Here is a 19,700-nt window from a genome sequence, read left to right as displayed (position 1 = left end):
ATGTAAACATAGTTAGTGACAGCAATGGGTAAAAGGGAACACCAGCCATACTGTGCTATGGCTGGTTGCTAGCTACCTTCTCTCTCCTCCCCTAACCTGTAAGTATTTTCTGCAACTTCTCTATCAGATGATTTAATATAGTAGAAAAAGGAATTTGAAAGGAGCTGCTACTGTATTCCTTGTTTTAACATGAGACAGAAGCAAGTATTTATTTTGATACTGTAACTTCCACTACAGTTCAAAAATTTATCCTGAAAGAAAGGTTAGAGTTCTGTCACTACCTGCATTTTAATTGCTAAAATCTACTTAACAACAAAACATGATTAGGCCTGCATTGTTTTACATTAATTGTTACTTCTTTTGTTATCTAGAAAGTGTCTGGCACAGCAAAACAGCCAAGGATAATACCCAGCCCTTTCACTACTGGGCCTCCACCTAGACTCTTAACTATAAAGCCAAGCTTTTCTAAAGTGTGGGTTTTCTTCTAGAAGACCCACACCCAATAATGCCATGTTTCCATTATGGACAGGACTAATTCCGAGCTGTATTTAAATTAAATATATCCAAGACCTTTATTAAGGAATTAATCAATCCAGAAAACACAAAATCTTACTGGAAAACTAAGAAGTCAGTTGTTTTTCCCCAGCCATTTGACTGCAGATGCCAAAGCCATTATACCGAAGTCATTACTGCACCAGGAAGATCTATTTGCAGGACAGGGTTCATTGGCTTGATATTAAAATTAAGCAACAACATAGTCTTCCCTAAAATATCACTGAATCAAAAGCCCATAGAAATTGTGTATCTGCTTGAATTATTGGACAAATTCAACATTAAAATTACTTCTGTTCACAACAGAATTAAAACCCTGACAGCAGTCTTTGCAATACTCTCATAGTAACCCAAATATCAGACCCATAGTAAGCAAGCTTACATTCAGAAAGTCTTTTGTTCCCCCTTTCCCAGCATTTTAGGTTCCCAAGGTATAAAGAGAAGCTGTAATTTAGCTTAACTGTATCTGACAGTACCTGATTCCCACCTGCAAGAGAATTCCCACAAAGTCTTTCTTGGGCTGAAATTCTGCTCTAACACTTGCTGTGTGGTGCACGTACCTGAACAGTAGGGCTGAGCACTATAGAAATATTCTGGATGTTCATTTTTGTTTCCAGTTCCTTTGCAATAACATGGTCCATATGCACAATCAGCCAAGAAATTAGGAGATGGTTACACTCTGGCAACTCTTTCAGCAACCTCTGGCATTCCTGAACTTTCTCAGCTTCTGTGCTCTTTCCACAAGCATCTTCAAAACGGGGCATTAGCTCTTTGGTAAGCAAGTTTTCAGGCAGTTCTCGTAGGTACTGTTTCAGCAAGCTGGCTACTGTATTGGGCTCGTATTCTTCCAGGTTGGGAGATTCTTCTCGATCATAGGCTGCTTTTAGCTCATCAACTTTTGATTTTATTCCTTAAAATATTTAGATCAAGAATTAAGAGAAATCTTCAACTGTAAATGTATAATAGTTATACTTAAACTTTTTTTTTTTTTGAGATGCATTTATTTCACCTCTCCTTACAATTTAAGCTAATTGAGGAAAACCTTTTAAAGATTATCCACATGGAACGAAGTTAAAATCATGACTGAAAAATTACATGATCGCTGCTTCTAAAAGCACTGACTACTACTGTGAAGCAAAAACACAGCACTGCTGAAGCTCTGAATCAGAACTGTCTCCAGCATTCCCTTGCATCAAGGAACATAAAATGGGGTGAGGAAGGAAGGGTAGGGGGGAACATAAGATCAGTTGTGTATTTGCATTCAGCATCTTTCGGGCTGTTCCATTATACAGCCCTAAACCAAGTGGCAAATACGTTAACTCAAATATTGCGGAAGAAGTTCTACCTATAACAGCTTCCCTCTGTCAAAACAAAACCTACACTTTTTAGTTTCCAGACTTCCAGCTGGCCCTCCTCAGTGGAGGAATCTCACACAGGATTCTTGATTTGAGACACTGCATGAATAAAAGTGGTGTTCACATAATTATTCAACCCAGCCAAGTTTTTCTGTAAGGTGTTTTTATAACTCAGTGACATTGTAATCTTCCCAAACTCAGGGAAATTTCATTCTTAAAGCTCAAACACCCACTTGGTTTACACCAACTCAATGCACTGTCATGGTCTGGCTCACACACAATAAGCAAAACTGGGTGTACTCAGCCCATGGTAAATGCCAGGTAAAATATGCTCAGTTTCATGTCTAAGTTAGTTAGTCATCACGACAGCAGGTAGGTGGTTAAGCCACTGCAATCATTGTCTGTCTGAGCCCTCAATTTAAATAATCTTACACACACAAGAGGGTGCTATTGCACTGGAGAACACCTAGAAAGCACAAACATCAAAAATGCTTTACAGAAACACACCTTCTTCCATGAAACTTCGCAACACATCGTGTCTTGAAAAAACACACAACCAGAATGTCCCAATAGGCAAGATGAAGAAACAGATTAAGCTGCTGAGGTATTTATGCGTGCTTACCAAATACCATGCAGATCGACAGCATGAAGACAGCTTAATGAAGCCTTTAAAATCGTTTCATTACTGTTTTACAGTGCTAGGCAACTTATTTAAAATGCTTTTCCTCACAGTCCTTTTCTCACTTGTTCTTGCTCCCTTAAACATACCCACAGAAATACTTACATGAGTTGTGTAGCAGCTGCAGGTCACAAATAAAGGGACTGTTCTGTTTAACGTGACTACAGTTCTGATGTTGCATTTATGTAAGCTGGTGTTACACAACTACCATGGTTAATTAGCCTCCTGTTGTTAAGCTTAAATAGTGAAACTTGTATTTTTCTGCTTATTAGTGTATTTGCTCCAAAAAGAGTTTTTTAAGGAAAAAAAAAAATCATACAATGGAACTAACTGGAAAAAGCAACTTAGTGGAATGCTTAAGTAATAAAATGGTTATATCTCATTTTTGCTTTTGCAATCCAACTAGCATTGTATTTCTAATGCAGAAGTAAAAACATACAAGCTAGCCATACTAACACATTTTATTCATCGTTACTATCCTATCACAAAAGGCCAAAACAAGCATATTTTTACTGCCATTAAGCACTACCACCATACTAGCAACTTTTCTGGTACTTCAGACCTATGGGTTTGCTTAACTTTAGCTACCTGATTATCTTTTTGATAATTAAAATCAATGCAGCTATAAACAGAGTCTCTACGTGGTGAAAATGGTAAAATAATAAGAAAATTGCAAGTAAAGACCTCAGGAACCTGCATGTCAGTGTGCCCAGAGTACCTGAAACTCTGTAGATGCCTTCACATTTCATGCCATACTTCTCTACGTAATCTATACATTCACGGAAAACTGCTGGCAGGCGGATGCCATCATACATCATGGTCCTGTCTACCGCATCAGACAAAGGAATGCCAAACACGGGTCTATGACTTGGAACATCCACTTGAGGTATCTCTGTCTCCTGAATTGGCTTTTTCTTTTTCTTCTTCTCTTTCCACTGTTTTACAACATCTGCTGCAGTTAAGTCTTTTGACTTCTTCTCCTTATGTTTGTCTTCCTTATGTTTGTCTTCCTTGTGTTTTTCATCTTTGGGCTTCTCTTTTATTTTAAAATCCTTTTCCTTTTTCTTGGAAAAGCTGGGTTTCTTGAAGACATGTATTCCCTTGGACCGCTTCAACTTTGAAGGACTTTCAGCTTCATCACCGGAACTGTCCTCTTGAAATGCAGCATAACCTTCCGCTATTAAGCAAAGGAGGAGAAGGCAAGAGGACAGCTGTAAGACTGTTTAGTTTCTAGACAGCATATTATAACAGGGAAAGAATAAGTAGTAATATGTAAAGAGGAAAGAGAAGCAGTAACATGAATTAAAAAATAGCGCCTGCCTGACTCTTCAGAAGGTTTTCTTTAGTTGTTACACAATTAAGTGGACAAGGATTAAATCATGGTTGCATAATGACATCAAAGATAAGCCACACAGCTCCTGAACGATCTAAACAATTAATACTTTATATACTTACTCATAATGGCAATGTCCATCTTATGGGCTAGTTTCCCATCTAATAGTCAAGGAAATGCAAAATAAAAACAACTGTCTGGCAACTTCTCTATGTTCCTGTAATCAACAGTATAAGAGTCGCTGTTAAGGATCATCTACTACATACATGTAAGTCTAACAAACTTCTATTAAGAACAAACTAATCTTCAACCATTTGACTCCCCAATCCCCTTCCAGAATATTATGAATTTTAAGATAAGTATGAAGTTAATAAAGTTTCAGCCTCAAATAAAATACCAAAAAAAGTAAAAAAAAAAAAAAAAAAGGCCCAAGCACGCTTACTTTTCCACTAGACAAATAAAACAATTCCACTAACATTAGCACAATACCTGTCAGTGAAGTTGCATATTTGCCTTAAGAAGCATATGCAAGAGCTTCAAACAAATCCATGGGCAGAGTACACTGTTTCAGCAGCAAAACACCAAGTGCCATCTGAAATGCGCACCAGTGCTTTTAACTAACTACACCTCTGCAGCTAGCCCTGCCTATCCTTCAGGCAAGAACAAGGAAATCTTTAAAGGTGGATGACAAATAAAAAAAAACCCCACAACCAACCAAACAACATACAAACCAACGCAACTTCCAATTCAATTAATTGTGATTTTAAATATGCAGTACCTCACAGAAGAAAAGTAAGCCTGAAACCTCGTCAACAAAGACAACATTTCACATGCCATTTGCACCAGCTGTGTCCCCCAAGGCAGTGGGCAGCAAGCTCTTGCTTCAGCGTGAAGCCCCCATTATACAGATCCTTTGAGGCTCTTCCACTACCTACAGGCAGTGCCTCTGCCCAAGTGAGGAGGCACACTGACAGCCAAGTGCTTTTCCTGCGTGAACAGTTTTGGGTGGTTGAAAATTACCCCCTTAGATTATAAGAGAGAGCGTCACGGATGAGATTATAAACTGTAATTTTTACAGGTGAAAGATCTTGTGCAAAAGAACCAGGCGATATTCAGCCTTTTATTCTTCCAATTCTAAACTGTATTAGGCTGCAGAGTTTCTCAGCATTATTTCAGCACATCCTAGGAGCTGTCTGTATTTTGAAGCCTCCTTGGCTGCTCTGTAGAAGGTAGCTTTTAATAGTCAAATAAATATAGGAAATGTATTAATGCATGGAACTGCCATAAAATAATTACAATTGTTTGACCAGCTCACCCTTCCCATCCTGGACTCTTCCCTAGGACTACCAAACATGCACTTTCATAGAAGATGAAGAAAGATCGTAGCACTATTCCTGGCCAAGTGAATTTTAATATAAAAATGCAACTGTTAACTGGAGGACAACTAGCAACCAGGTCCATCCTCCCAGTTTACTGGCTATGCCATCAGTCACTCTTCTTGTAAACTTTTTGTAAAATCAGAAATGGGTAAGGAAACGCATTTAAGGGTTCAAGGATTCAAATCTCACTACGATACGGAAAGAACTGCTGATGCACCAGCTATAGGACAAAGGAGGAGCACACATCACCATTGTGTTTTGTGAGAATGAGATGGGGCTGGCACTGAGTTTCCAAATGGGGTTCACAGATGTAATTTCCCAACAGAAAGCCAGACCTTCACCAGACAGCCCAGAACAATCTGCCCTCAATCTTTTCTGCTCGGTCGCTGTAACAGCTCCCAGTCAAACAGCGTAGGGTTCCCCCACACACACTAGGAATAGCGTCAGCACGTCCTCTGGGTCAGCACAGGGGACCCAAGCTTGGAGGTCGGTGTCACCAACAAACAGGGCACCTGCCTTACATGTCTCAACACTCCATGTTGCAACCCAAACCTTGGTGCTTCTCTAGATCTGTGGTAATGTAACACGAGCAATAGCACATTACTGAAACTGGTATTTCTTGACTTCATGAGATGACATGAAGGAGCAAGTTAAATACAAATCCAGCCCATTTTAATTTGTCTCAGTAATGTAAGTCAACAAAGTTTAGAAATATATACAAATCACAGATTCACAGAGAATCTCTCACCCATAGCAAGAGGGGGTTTGTATGTACCTCAGAGTAGACCAATTTTCTTTACCATACTTCTGGTCATAAAATTACTGTATCCCTTTCACCAGTGATACAATATATTGAAATATAAACAACCTAAATTTATACAGAAGAAAAATTACTGAAAGCACTTGACAAGTCAGGTAGTTTTAAATGTGGAAAGAAGTATTACCTACTGTTAGTAAAATGGTATTTCTGTTCACTGTTTCCTCAAGAATTCTAGTACTAATAGTCTGCATTTCTCCACCACTCTAATGTATGCCAATGACTTTTTCTTGTACCTATGTAAGACCAGTGCTAATTTAATAAATACTCCAATTCCACTGGCACAAGGACTGGACTATCTACCAGCTCCTTGCTTGGGCTTCGTTAGACCTTCCACAAGTGTGCCTTCACTGCAGTTATTTTAAATGTGATACTGCAAGTATAGCCCTTAACTTACTGAAAATTATGAAAACCTCTTTTAAAAATAATAATTAAAAAAAAATTCCAGTGTTACTCTGGAAAAAAATATCTTACAGGCTTAAAAGCTTTGTCATGCAGCGAGGCCACTGTTTCTATCAGTCTGCATACTTGGGAATACTTCTGCGCTCTTACAATGACGCTATAAATTCATGCTATAGTATTTACTGTTAACACAAAGGATTTGCATTATGTAGAACTGCCACTTATGAAACCTACCACAAGACAGATTTTGCACATCAGGTCTCTGATGAGTTATTAAGTCATTTATACCTCTACATCTGATTTTGGCTCCCTGGGGAAATTTGCACGCATCTGTAAAACATGGATCACTTTTACATATGGAAGAATTAGCAGGTCAAGTATGGCTATATGGACCAATGTCCAATGCTAGCATTAGTTATCTATTTCAATATGTCAGAGGGATTGCCATCGACTTGTATACCATTTCTAAATAAAACGGTAAGAAACACATGGATGCATATTGACCTTGGGTAGATGGCTTCTATTTGCTCTCCTCACCCACAAGATGTGGGTTATTATTAATAGAAACTTCAAACTTACAGACACTACCAACACTTACTATCCAACTTTCAATTATACCAGTTTGCTTTCAGAATACATTCAACTCACTGATGTGAGCACAGCACTCCCAAACAAGTTCTGCATTCAGTTACTGCGCAGCACTACACAAGGAGAGCAAATGAAGTTGAAATATGAAATTTGCCTTACTTTAGTTTGATTTAAAATAATTACTGGCATTGAAAGGCAGACTTTTAAACTGTTTGCAAATGGTACTTTCCTCAATAAATACACAGTGGTATATAGATATACATTATAATTTGTCAGTAGAATAGTATGTAGCAACACAGAAAGATAAACCTTGATGGGAAAAGCCTCTAATGTTTATTAGGGGTAGAAAATTCTAGTAACTTCTTATTCTGTAGATCTAGACACTGTATTCAGAGCTTCTCCACACACCAGATCAGTAAAAATAATGTTTTGTTTGCAATAGCAGCTAGTTGGTTATTTTGTAGGATGACAAGGACCTCCTTACAATTTCTAACAGATCTCCCCCATAGACATGTCATATGCACTGCTACTGTAGAGTCCATCGCCGTTAGCACTCTGCACAGAAATGAAGGATCATAAGCACAGAGGCAACTTATCATGTCATTGCTCTACCTGGAACAGGGGGAAATACTATTAGAGCTTTTGCATGGTTGCTGGATGTCCACACTTCCTGAGCAGAAATTATTTTTGAGAAAAATCCTGTAAGATGATGGAAGAGAGAATAGGCTGGTATCTTCCACCTGGTGGTACCTAGCAGAGAGTTGCACATCGCTAGAACCACAACTCAGCGGAAGAAGATAAAGGTTAACACCCAAGTTGGACGAAAGATTGTTCGGAGCAGGTCCCCAAGTTAACAGTAGGAATATTTCAGCCCTCATCTACATCCCAAAAGAACGTATAGGACCCCCCTGCCCAACACATTAGGGATTTGGTCTTCAAAAATATTTCCTGAAAATTTCAGAAGAGTTCATACTACTGTCCTTTCACAAGATAGTTTAGTTTACAATTCAACCAATTCTCCATTTTCCAAAGAATTACATAAAGAAAATGAAAATTACTCTAAACAAAAAATCCTAGCTGCATATTGAACCCATCCTGTCCAAGGGTATCAATCTCAGAAGTAAAACGAATAAGCAGAGTAAGATCTACCTACATACAGACTCTCTATCTACAGAAACTGTAATCGGTAGATTAGCTTTTTCTTCTTAAGTATTACTTATAATCTTTTTCTTTTGCAAGAAACCACGTATTTTATGAATTTATCAACATGCGATTACTGACAGAAGGTTAACAATTTTTAAAAAAAATCAATTACTCTGGTCACTGTCTCATATAAAACATTACTGCTTCAAAAAAAAAAAATCTCTTTTTGCTCGCACTCTGCCACAGCACAAGTTCTTGCATGGACAAAGGTTGTTTTGAGTCAGGAAACAGATCTGAGTTAAAACTATCCCAGTAAAAAGAAAACTAATTTTAACCCCTAAGAAGTCCCCTAATCTAACTTGCTCCACACCTAACCAACACTCAGGCTGTCACAGAGGAGTGGAGAATAGAAATCAGTGGCTGAAACTTTTTTCCAGTAGTTGTCATTCCACATAAAAACCCTAATATTCCATTTAATTTTCTATCACCTCCAAAAAATTTTTCAAACTTTCCCTCCAGGATAATTGCTGTGTATTATTAGGTTATTGCCATTAACATGAAAAATATCAAATGATTATATTATCCACATAGGAAAAAAGATCCCTTCCTAGCATACAAAAATGCTTTTTTGAAATAAGTAATAATGCTGAAGCTAAGAGTATATTACTCCAACAAAAAGGATTTACCTGAAAAACTAAAATGAGTAACCTTGGGATATTTGTCCTTCCCTCTCCACATACCCTCCTGCTCTTCAGGCATTTCTGAAGTTTACATTTAGAGTATTATTAAAATACCCCAAAATCTTTGTAGGATTAAAGTTACATACAGTTTCAGGAGTTTGGATGACCTTGTCATTAATTCACTAATATTTTAAGTTCAACAAACATTCACTCTGCCATAATTTAATATCAACGTTTGTCTTTTTCTCATTGAAATGTTCAATTATATTTGTTTAAAGCCCAAACTACATGACTGTAGCAGGTTGTGTATTGTCCAAAATCAAAGCAGCTGGCCAGAAAAGTGAAAAGAAACAATCTGAACACATGCAATAGAATTTAAAAGTTGGAAGAAAGTGAAGAATCAAAAGTATGGAAGGAATAACAAAAGGCGAAGCTGGAAGGGGAAGTCTTAAAATCAACCATTTTAAGCAACTGTAAAGAGCGCCTGTCATTTACTTAAGTAAAATGTCTGTTCGGGGTATATTTACAATAACGACCATTTTTGGACTGTACAAGAGATACTGAAAGCTTTGTATGTAACTTACCCTTATACCTGACTGGCAATTATATCACGTACTTATATTAGGGCTAAGAAATGCTGAATGCTTTTTATATTACAGCTGCAAGAGAGAATTTGATTCTTCCTACATTTTGCATTTTTGTGTTCTTGAGGATTTTTCATACCTTTAAAGCTTCTTTTAAGTAACAAAAATTGCTTTAAATCAGCTATAAAATGTGCTGTAACCACTTGTGGAAGAAAGCTGTTACAGTGCTAATGTGCACAGACCTGCATGCATTTGCTGAAGAAGCATTCTTCCTCTTCAGCCTTTAGTTAGATTATCACCATGAGACATGCAGAATTACACCACAAAGAAACCCGCACTATATATAATGCTGACCTCTAACAATTCCAAATTTAGATGTATTTAATCCAAAGTTATAACAGAAAGCTGATTTGCAAAGAAGAAAACAGGTTCTAATAGCCTGAATTTAGACCCATCCAATCAATACCAAATTTTCATCACCAATCCAATATTCTGTATTAGGTTAATGTTGCTTACACTAGGAAAAAAACCTAAAGAATCAGTTTTCTTAAAACCTGCAGGAATTTAAACTGTTGATTTTAACTGGAGCATAACATATTTTTGAGTTACAGTATCCTTGATGCCCACAGTCTTTTGTTAGTAACAATAGTCCTTCTAAACTGTGGTAGAAACAAATCATGCATTCCAGGAAACAGGTTTGATTAAATGCAGTGCAGTGGCAGCAAGTTCTTAAAGAGTAATTATTTAAATATGTGCATGCATATTACAAATAGTCACCATATTCATCCTAACACGCCAGAATATTGTGTGCTGTCTCATTGGTTTTGATCTTCCAAATTTCACACATAAGAAGTGGCAAGCTACACTGGTATCCAGAACTTCCAGACATCAGAGATACAGGCATTGTAGAAGATGAACATTATTTTGAAATTTTGCTAAAACAAACATCAGTTTAAAAAGTACTACCATTTGGGCTGTAATATTTAGGTTTCAGAGACTTGGACAGTAAGGATCCTTCTGGTATTGAGAGTGCTCAGGATCAGTTTAGTATTTCCAAGTGCTTTGTTCTTTCTGAATATGTAGAAAAACTCTGTTGAAGAAAAACTATTTCTTTCATGTTTCCAAAATTTTCTGCACAAATCTAAAGGTGGGAAGTAAGATTTCTCTTCTGTTGTTTTGGAGGAGGAGTATGCTTTTAAAATGAAAACCTACATTCTGGACACTGATACACTGACAAAGAATGGATTCTACAGTCAAAGCTTTACTTTCTTCTAACCTTTACTCTGTCGGTTCTAGTAAATTCAGATCTCAATGCTGGATTGCACATTTTTGAACTCTGCAATAATACGTAGGCACTGCTGGAGGAAACTGCATGATCAGACTGAACTGAGAAGCTAGAGAAAAAAAAGACACCGATTTTATTGCTCCTCAAATAATGGTGCAGTGTGCACATGGAAACTTGAGACAGTATACAATAGCAAACTCTGAATATGGGAGACATAACTGAAAAGGGTCAAAGTTGTTGAAACAGACTCTTCCAAATTTAAAAGTACAAAATTCAGGTTAAACTTGCATTTTTATTTTAGCTAGCACCTCAGCTACAATTTCAAAAAGCATCTATTTGGAAATACACTTGGAAACCTCCACTTAGAATGTGAACAGATAATGAGATTAGAAAAAACCCATGCCAGGCAATTACCAATGCACCATTAAAGATTTTGGATAAACATGTTTATTGGTAATTCTGGGCACATGCTTGGCACCTGTATCTGTGCAACAAAAAACAAATCCATTTTTTGGTTAAGGAGTGGGTTTTTTTGGAAGAGAAACAGGTATTGCACAAAGCCTGTTTGTACAAGTTAACTTCCTTCACACCTAAACAAGATCCATCAGGAATATTAGGCAATTTTGAGAGAGAAAGAAAGAGGGAAAGAGAAATTATAAGCATGAAATAAGAGAAGTTGCCTACTTACTTCTTTTTTCTTTCTTCTTAAATTTTCCTTTCTTCTTCCCATGCTCCTTTTCATCATCAGATACTATATCTGGAGGCTCATGCAAGCTGTCATGAGGCGGTGAAGGCTCACCAGTACGGTACAATCCAGGGAATTTTGTAGGACTGATTTCTTCAGAGCTGGGAGTACGAGCAAGACCCCCACTGTGTTCTACCCGACGGTGTTCACTGGGACTGCTAGTGGGAGGCAGGAAGCACTCAGTCATTCTGATTCCCTGATATCAAAGTGAAATCTTCTGCTACCTGTCCATCACACCTGCAGCAGGGGAAAACAAAAAAGAAACTCCACACAATTTTAAGCAATAGGTTTCAGAACACCTTGTTTAGAGCTCTGTCCTGAAAACACAAACAGCAATACCTTCTACAATGAATGTTCCAACTTAATGTCATGACACCATAATATAACATTAAGTCCTAAGCTCAGTGTTTGCAGAATCTGTCCATTAACTCCTAAGCCATATTAACATAATAAGAGAGCTGCTATTTTAGCCGTTTCTACTTTATAATATAGAAAACATTATATATAAAGTATCAGAATATTTTAACATTTGAAATAATTCTTACAAAATTCATAGGCAGCTTGCATACTGATTGGTAATATCTACTATAAAATAGTTAGCTAACTTTAAATTTTTGACATAAAATAGATTTGTCTGGAAGCTCAGTCTTTTTGAGCACTGCACTTAAGGCAAAGATAATTTTCATCCTTCCCAAGCATATTTGGTAGATGCAAATAAGAACTTGCCTAGCCTGTTGCAATAAGGGGCGGGGGGGAAGAGTTAAAGCAAATCCATCTTCTAATCATGCTTATGCAAATTAAAGAAGGTAGAAAAAGAATGATTAAGTTTTTCTGGTATACAACAACTTCACATTTGAAGAGGCTATATCAGGTCATCCGCACCCAGATGCTGGTATGTTGTTTGCTTGAGAGTTATAGCCAAATAAAAGCTAATACGAAAATTGCTGAGGGAAGCCAATCCATAAATTCTCAACAATGGAACTCATAAGCAAAAAACTCTTCCTAGCACAGATAAATTTCAGAAATTCCACAGAACAGATATGCTGTATAGGACATAATACCTCTGGAGTCCACTTTGCTGAATTTGGCCCTTTCTGTCCAAATGGTCACCCTCAGATGTGAGCCCTTCTTTCAAGGGATGAAAGGAAAACAGAAATAAAGCAAACCCTAGAAAAAGAAAAATCTATTTCCCACACCCATTGGTATGCTTGGATGACAGGTCAAGTCACAGTTACACGCTAACTTTAATCCGACCTAAATCTGTACTGCTATGTTGCTGCTGAAAGGAAACTGATCCTTTGGAAGACAAACAGAAGAAAAAAAAATTTTTTTTTTTTTTTTTGAAAGCTACATCAGTTCCACAGCCTGGCTCTCTATGCAGCCATACAAGTGCCAGGGCAAGCACAAGGAAAGCTGAGAGTTGGGGGAAGGTGTCCTGCACTGCAGACTTAAAGTGATCAAGGTGGCTGTGTTAGCCATAGCCTCACAAAAAAAATCAAAACATGTTATAAGATTACACAGAAAAGCCATATTAAACCTGTTTCCATCAGTATTGTAGTTATGACAAGAGTATATCCAGATATAATAGCTGTGGCTTCTGCACTAGCCTTTGGACTCTGCAATCACCTCTGGTACTCCTGCTATTTAATGCTGATGTATAGATTACAATTAAGAAGAAAGTAGTCAACCCTTTGCTAAGTTAGGCAAACAATCATGGATACCCAGTATTTTATAAAATCTCATTTGAGGAAATAAATGATACATACTGGCTAAGCAGGAACTCCTGATACATCACACAAACCTGACTATAACTTCTTACACAAAAGCAGAAAGCCTCTTTAAAAGAGAACAGCATTAACATGAGGCACAGCCATTTTCTTTTTTTTGGTCATGCTTGTTGGGTTTTGTTATATTTTTAATTGATATCAAATATTCCACTGCTATGCTAATTTGATATTGTGTTTAAACAAGTAAATGGCATGCTCATACAAGACATTTTAGGAGAACTGTCCAGGTAACTAAGGCTTCAGACTTACAGGTGTCAAAAAAGGTCAAAACTTTCAATTATATAAGCATTTTCAATATTACCAATGACACGGATTGGCAATAGCATTGCATCTCATCTGGGTATCAGAATGATCAGTAAAATTCCTGCACAGCACCTGTTTGCATTTCATCCACCAACCCCTCCACCCCAAAAAACAGAACCCAAAACACCCCACCAAAAGCTGCTAAACAATAGACAGTATTTCAACAGTAACTCATAGAATGAAATTAGAACTATTACATATAATTTTTTTAAGCAAACAGGATGGACCACACCTACAAACCAGTCCACCTCTAGAGTGGGCAAGATGGGCAAGTGCACAGAGGGAAAGGGCAATGTCATTGCAAAGGCACATAAACACCACCCTGGAAAATGAGGACATACAAGCTTTGCCTCTGGAACCCAGCAGAGCTCCTGGGATGAAGCCAGGCTTAGCCCATACGTTCCACAACACTCTCCAGCAGTATTACTCAACTCCTAGGGTCTTATTTACAGATTGGTAAAATATAGAAAAACATAATATGGTATTGTGTTTTGCCAGGTTAATTACAAATGTGTCCTGCTAAGTGGGTTTTGGGAAGGGTTATTGTTTTTGGTTTTTTAGAACTCTCATCCTTCACTTCTCTGCATGCAGAACACAGTGAAAATTTAAGGTGCTCCTTGACTCCCACCAGTTCTCATGTATGTATGAAACAAAGTATCTCACTCCAAGAGATCACTCACAGAGTGCTTGTGGAAATTAACAGTTACTCAGGTCAGAATCTGAATAGGGCACAGTAAGACACAGAATTATGATGAGAAAGAAAATATTCATGAGGTCTTTTAATACTGTTCATTCTTTATTCTGGCTAAAGCAGAGACACTGACTAAAAATAATAGTATGTATTTGTAAATGCAATGAATTAAGACTGCACTTTTCTTATACAGCTTTAAGAAAGCATTACTTTCCTATATGCGTAATTTTCTAGGTCTTTAAATAAGGGAGAAATTCCACAATGCTCAAATTCTATCAAGACTTATCAGCAGAATCAGAGCCTTTAGGCCTACCGCAAAAACATCTTCCACTTTTACTAATGGATGTTAATGTTCTATTGCCATACAAATCTGCACCTTTCTCTGGCTTTTACACATTTTTGCCAACAGCAATAAATAGTGAGACTGAAAATATCATTAATCCTCTCAGCATTTTGAGAAAGAACATTTCTAACATGCTGATTCTTCTGCCAACTTCACCCTCCCAGACTTGACCCTGTTTTCCCAATCTGTTACCCCTTCAGTCCTGCCTCTCCTCTGCAGCAGGCTCCTTGCTTCAAATTGCTTCTTTTCACCTATGCAGTCCTCATCTGTCAGGAGATTTAACAGCTCACTACTGCAATGTGGGGAAGGTCATTCTACTCCTTCCATTAACACACCCCCCCAATTCCAGTAGTTTCCTCTCCCAAGACCCCTTTGTGAGATGATTCAATGTGCTACCTGTTCCAACAGGCTTCCACGAGCTAGCTCAGCAGCAGAAGAGCTCAACAAGCACTAAAGATGGAAAGCAGAGGAGTGGCAGAACCACGATGACAGGCGTGCAGCCTCCCTCTCTGGGCAGCTCCGTTCTGTGATACTGCACACACAGCTTCATCTCCCCAGATTTCACTTTATTCTTAGTATGTTCCCCATATCTTCAAGCTTCAATTTCTTTACAACATGGTGCCAGTACTCCCATGGTTCCCATCTTGATTGATTCCTCTTTTTCACCCTCAGTACATCACACACAACATGTTCTTTATCTGGTTTGGTCTCTGTGACCCAAGTTCAGTCTCCCACTTCCCCCTCCCCTTGCTCTTTATTCAGCTGATTCCTACTCTCCTGCTGCACACCGTTTCCTTGCAGATAAAGTTCTCCCTCTTTGTCCTCTGTTTCTTCTAGTTATTAGTTATTATTAGTTATCAGTTCCCGTTTCTTCCTGGATGTTCTTCTCTGCTGCAGTCTTTTGTTTCCTCATGATTATCTACCTCATCTTCTCACCTTGTCCCCATTTCTCCTACTGGCTCTCAGTCACTCCCTATTATCACAATAAGTCATCTTCTTCCTTACCTCCCTTCCAACAGCAGGCTCCTTGACTCCCACCAGTTCTCATTCACTCAGCATTTGATTCTTCTTCCACAGGAGCCACGCATGCTGTTACGTGACAGTGTCAGAGAGCTTCTTGCAGTTCCAAACGCCTCCTCAGACCTAGCTACTCTTTTCAGTACTCCCCAAAATGCAGTTTCTTGAACCATCTTCCCGCTCAACATGGAGTCAAACCCTCAGAATAACTGAGTGTCAAAAATAAACAGCCTTCACAAAACATGCATGGTATTGTGACCTTTCCTCTATTCCCCCAAAGAAAGACTAAATTAAAAGACATTTTAAACATGGAAAGCCTAAGGTATGTCCTTAACACAAAACCTCCTAGCCATCATGTCACCACCATCTTTCAAGACCATACACCAAGCACAGGAATGTGGGTTGGGGAGAGGAAGGAAGATGCCTGCGTGGGCAAAATAACGCATTTTTTCCTAGCCTCATTTTTGAAAATAACCGAACTCTTTCCTGAAAAATTCAGCCTGAGCTACATATCTAGTAAGTAAAAATTAATATTAAAGAGCTGAGGTTTAGAAAAAACAGAGAAAAGTGAAGACAGAGAGATATGACAGCCATCTTTAATAGATCTTACTTATTACAGTGTGTCATCTAAGTCAGCATGAACACGTTAAAGAGAGGCACAGTCTGAAAGACCAAACTCACAGCTCTTTCATTCAGTACAGAAGGCTCCATCATTTCTGTTTTGCACTGAATCTGTATTGTCACTTTGTGCCTTGTAACTAATTACAACAGCAGAAGCAAATTAGAGCAGGTGATTGCATGCACAGTTGTTATTTTGTAAAGCTGTTGGGCAGAATGAAAGACACAAAGAATTTTTCTGCAACAAGCATTACGCAAGACCACATCTGAAGTATGGTGGGTGTCCCTAGGTCATCCCATTTTGCCACAAACAGACACACTCTGAAAATCTGTGTGTTACATTGAAAATAGTCCCAAGAAGTCAGTAATCAAAGGATGGAGGCAGAGTGGGAACACTTACTCAGCTACCAGGACCTGCTCCATCATAACTACCCAAAAGCAAGACCCAGAATACAGCAGTGCCTCATCATCGTAGGCCTTCACACCAAAAGATCTGGACATATGTCTGCTTTTGGACAAAAATTATCCTAGTAACAAGCATAGCTCCATTTTGGAAAGTAATGAACCGTAAGAGGAAAAACCAAAAACTATCACTTGTGGTCTAAGCATGTCCAAGCACTTCAGAAACTATGAGTGGTACTCATACAACTGCTGAGACGGTTGACAAGATGACTTGGAGATGAGAAGACAGTTAGAAGTAAGTTATTTACCAAGACTATACAATGTCTGAGACACATCTAAGTTCTCATCTTTCTTAGACTATCGCAAAGTGTGGGAGGCCATTAAAACCATGGTCCTTCCAAGAGTAGAGGATATGGTTAAGTACACCTCAAATTAATAATCTTCTAACTACTGATGGTTGTCAGCTACAGCAACAGCTTAGGCAAAGAACAGTTTTTACTAGCTTAAAGCTAATAAACAATTTACATTTTACTCAAATTGTTCTGCGGTTCTATTACTGCAATAAACCACAACAGTTTAAGCTGTGTTTTGAAATAAAAAGATGCATTTTTTACAACATACTGAAAAGCTTAATACAAAACACTGCTTTCACTCGAACACGTCTTAGACTGAAATGTTGCCATGCAGTCAAATAGCAAAATGACATCAGAGGCCACCTATTTTATTTAACAAGCAGAACCCAGGTACATAAACAGTGCCCTTTCCCTTCTTTAATAAGGCAACATAGCCATGAAAGGAGAAAAGGGAAGTGCTTCACGTAGACAGGTAAAGCAAGTTTAAAATTTCACAAGTCACAAGTAATCACATAAACACAGCATTAAATAACTCCCTTGTGAGTCATGCACTCTTCATAACTGGCAAGAATTAAAGCCTCAAGATGGGCCTTCACAAGACTTTTTGGATAAAGAGAATAAAATACAAATTGTTTAGCAGCATTCAGCTCCTAAACCTAAGATTACTTTACAGGATATGTGATGCTATGAGAATGTTAGAAAATTTACTTTAAAGGAGAGTGTGTAATCACACAACTCAAGTCACATAGGAGCAAGCTGTACATTTTTCAAAAATAATGCCAGCATCAGGTCAGCTCTAAAAGTAACATAAACACGTTTGTGTGTTCTCTCATTTATCTGTAGGTGGATAAAGTCTGCCGCAATTGCAGTACCATCCAAAGTATTTCAAGTTCTGCTCTGAGATTCCATACCAGCTCAGAAGTAGTGATATACAAATACACAAAACTACTTAGCTCTCAACAATCAGAGAGCAATAGACCACGTCCCTATTTGAGTGGACTGTTGGAGGAGCCAGGTCACATCCAGAATATGTAGCAGTAACCAGGTTATTCCCTATTATTGAGGGTATTCCAGTTCTTCATTAATCCATTCGGTAGAGAGTCAACCTTAAAATAAATAATTAAATAATATCCTAGACATTCTAGAAATATCAGAAACAAGATTTCCAATCACATTACAATAAAGTTTCATAATCACATGAAGATAAAATCTCCAGATATGTGGTAGCATATGCATTCCAATTTGGTTCACTTCAGGGAAAACAGTATCACAGTCTCTAGCATACAAATTCTATAGAGCTCCATCAGGATGCAATTTGCAGGCTGTTTCCAGTAGACATCTTGGGGAAAACAAAACTTGGATCCCCTGGGGAGAGTTAAGTGCTTTGCTCCAGAGAAAGCACACCTGAAAAGAGACCAACCATAGTCACATAGGAAAAGCCCCTGTCCCATAATTCTGCCTCCTACACTGGCTGTGCTGTAACACCGCCTCCTTTGCCGTAACATCCTAGTCCCCTGGTAAGGCATGCTGTGACAGTTTACATCCCACTGCCTGTTCCAGAGCAAGCTAAAGCACGTAGTCTAGGAGAAAAGCCTCGGCACAAATCTTTGCTACAGGGTAACGACCAAAGCTGTATACAGAGGTTACACAAACTATGCCATACGTGGCTCCCAAGCTCATTCCCATCCTTCAGGGATATCTCAGCAAACCCTGCCATGTGTCTTTCTCCAGCTGAATCAACTGTCATGGAAGCAGTTTCAAAGTGGTGCATTATATTTAGATCACAACCAGATATATGAGGCATTCTTGGAAATAACTGGCCAGCTAACAACTGGAATGACTGCTGTTTATGCAGTAACAAGCAGAAGGTCTGGACTCTGCATCATGAGGCAGATGGGCGCTGTAACCAGGCCAGACTTCTGCAGGAGTATCTTGACTAATCAGCTACCTGCATGACAACTGCCACTGCCCACCCAGAGAATATTTTCTCATTCTTCAAACTTCTTGGGAAAGTACTGGTCTACTATTCAGGATTCTCTAGTCTTAGCTCCTGTGAATCCTGCTCCTGGTTCCCACGGTCTTGGCACCACAAAGTAACCCAATACCAATTCCTCCAGTAATTGTACTCAAGCCTAGTATACTAGTTTCCCATTCTGTGGTCTAGTCCCACTGCTTCCCAGGCTCAGTCCCTCTCCATTAGCTTCTTCATTCCCCTCTCCTGCAGTCCAGTTCCTCCACCATCAGGACTGTACCTCATCTCTCTCACAACCTCCTCCTCCTCACCATGCAGGTGTTCAGCACCTAGACCTGTGCAACTTCAGTTTCACCATTCCTCTTCTCCACACCCAGTGCCTCATCTGATCTCACCTTTTGGCTGCTCACTGTTTCCCAGGCTTCCCTTGCTACCTTCTATTTCTCCCACACTCAATTCTAAGTAAGGCTTCTGAAAATTATGGTCCACACATAAGCAAGGAAATCTGGGAGGTCTTCTCCAGCCAAAATCAGGTTTCCCCTCTAAATTACAAATAGCATTAAAAAGGCTTGCCTGATTACCAAAATATTTTTTATTACATAAAATATTTTTCCCTGCTAGCTCAAGTCTCAGAAACAGTTTGAAGGATTTGGTTAGTGCTTTTTGTTTAAA

At 38.6% G+C, this 19,700-nt stretch overlaps 1 protein-coding gene across 2 annotated transcripts in view; it reads right to left on the bottom strand.

Annotated features, from left to right (window-relative positions):
* Positions 1-19,700, bottom strand: part of RALBP1 (ralA binding protein 1) — a 36,447-nt gene that overhangs the window by 5,287 nt on the left and 11,460 nt on the right. Inside the window, exons 3-5 of one of the 2 annotated variants that reach the window (XM_030011480.2) lie at positions 11,486-11,779; positions 3,305-3,763; positions 1,113-1,462 (exon numbers count right to left, since the gene is read on the bottom strand). In XM_030011480.2, coding sequence (XP_029867340.1) covers positions 1,113-1,462; positions 3,305-3,763; positions 11,486-11,729 — 1,053 coding nt within the window. In that variant the 5' untranslated portion in view covers positions 11,730-11,779. Of the gene's footprint in view, positions 1-1,112; positions 1,463-3,304; positions 3,764-4,041; positions 4,137-11,485; positions 11,780-19,700 lie in introns of those variants that run through there. The other variant, XM_030011481.2, reaches the window with a different exon arrangement.

The sequence above is a fragment of the Aquila chrysaetos genome, chromosome 4, assembly GCF_900496995.4.
Source record: "Aquila chrysaetos chrysaetos chromosome 4, bAquChr1.4, whole genome shotgun sequence".
NCBI classification, from domain to species: domain Eukaryota; kingdom Metazoa; phylum Chordata; class Aves; order Accipitriformes; family Accipitridae; genus Aquila; species Aquila chrysaetos.
The sequence above is the reverse complement of the archived record's forward strand: the minus strand, read 5'-3'. Positions and strand labels throughout refer to the sequence as shown.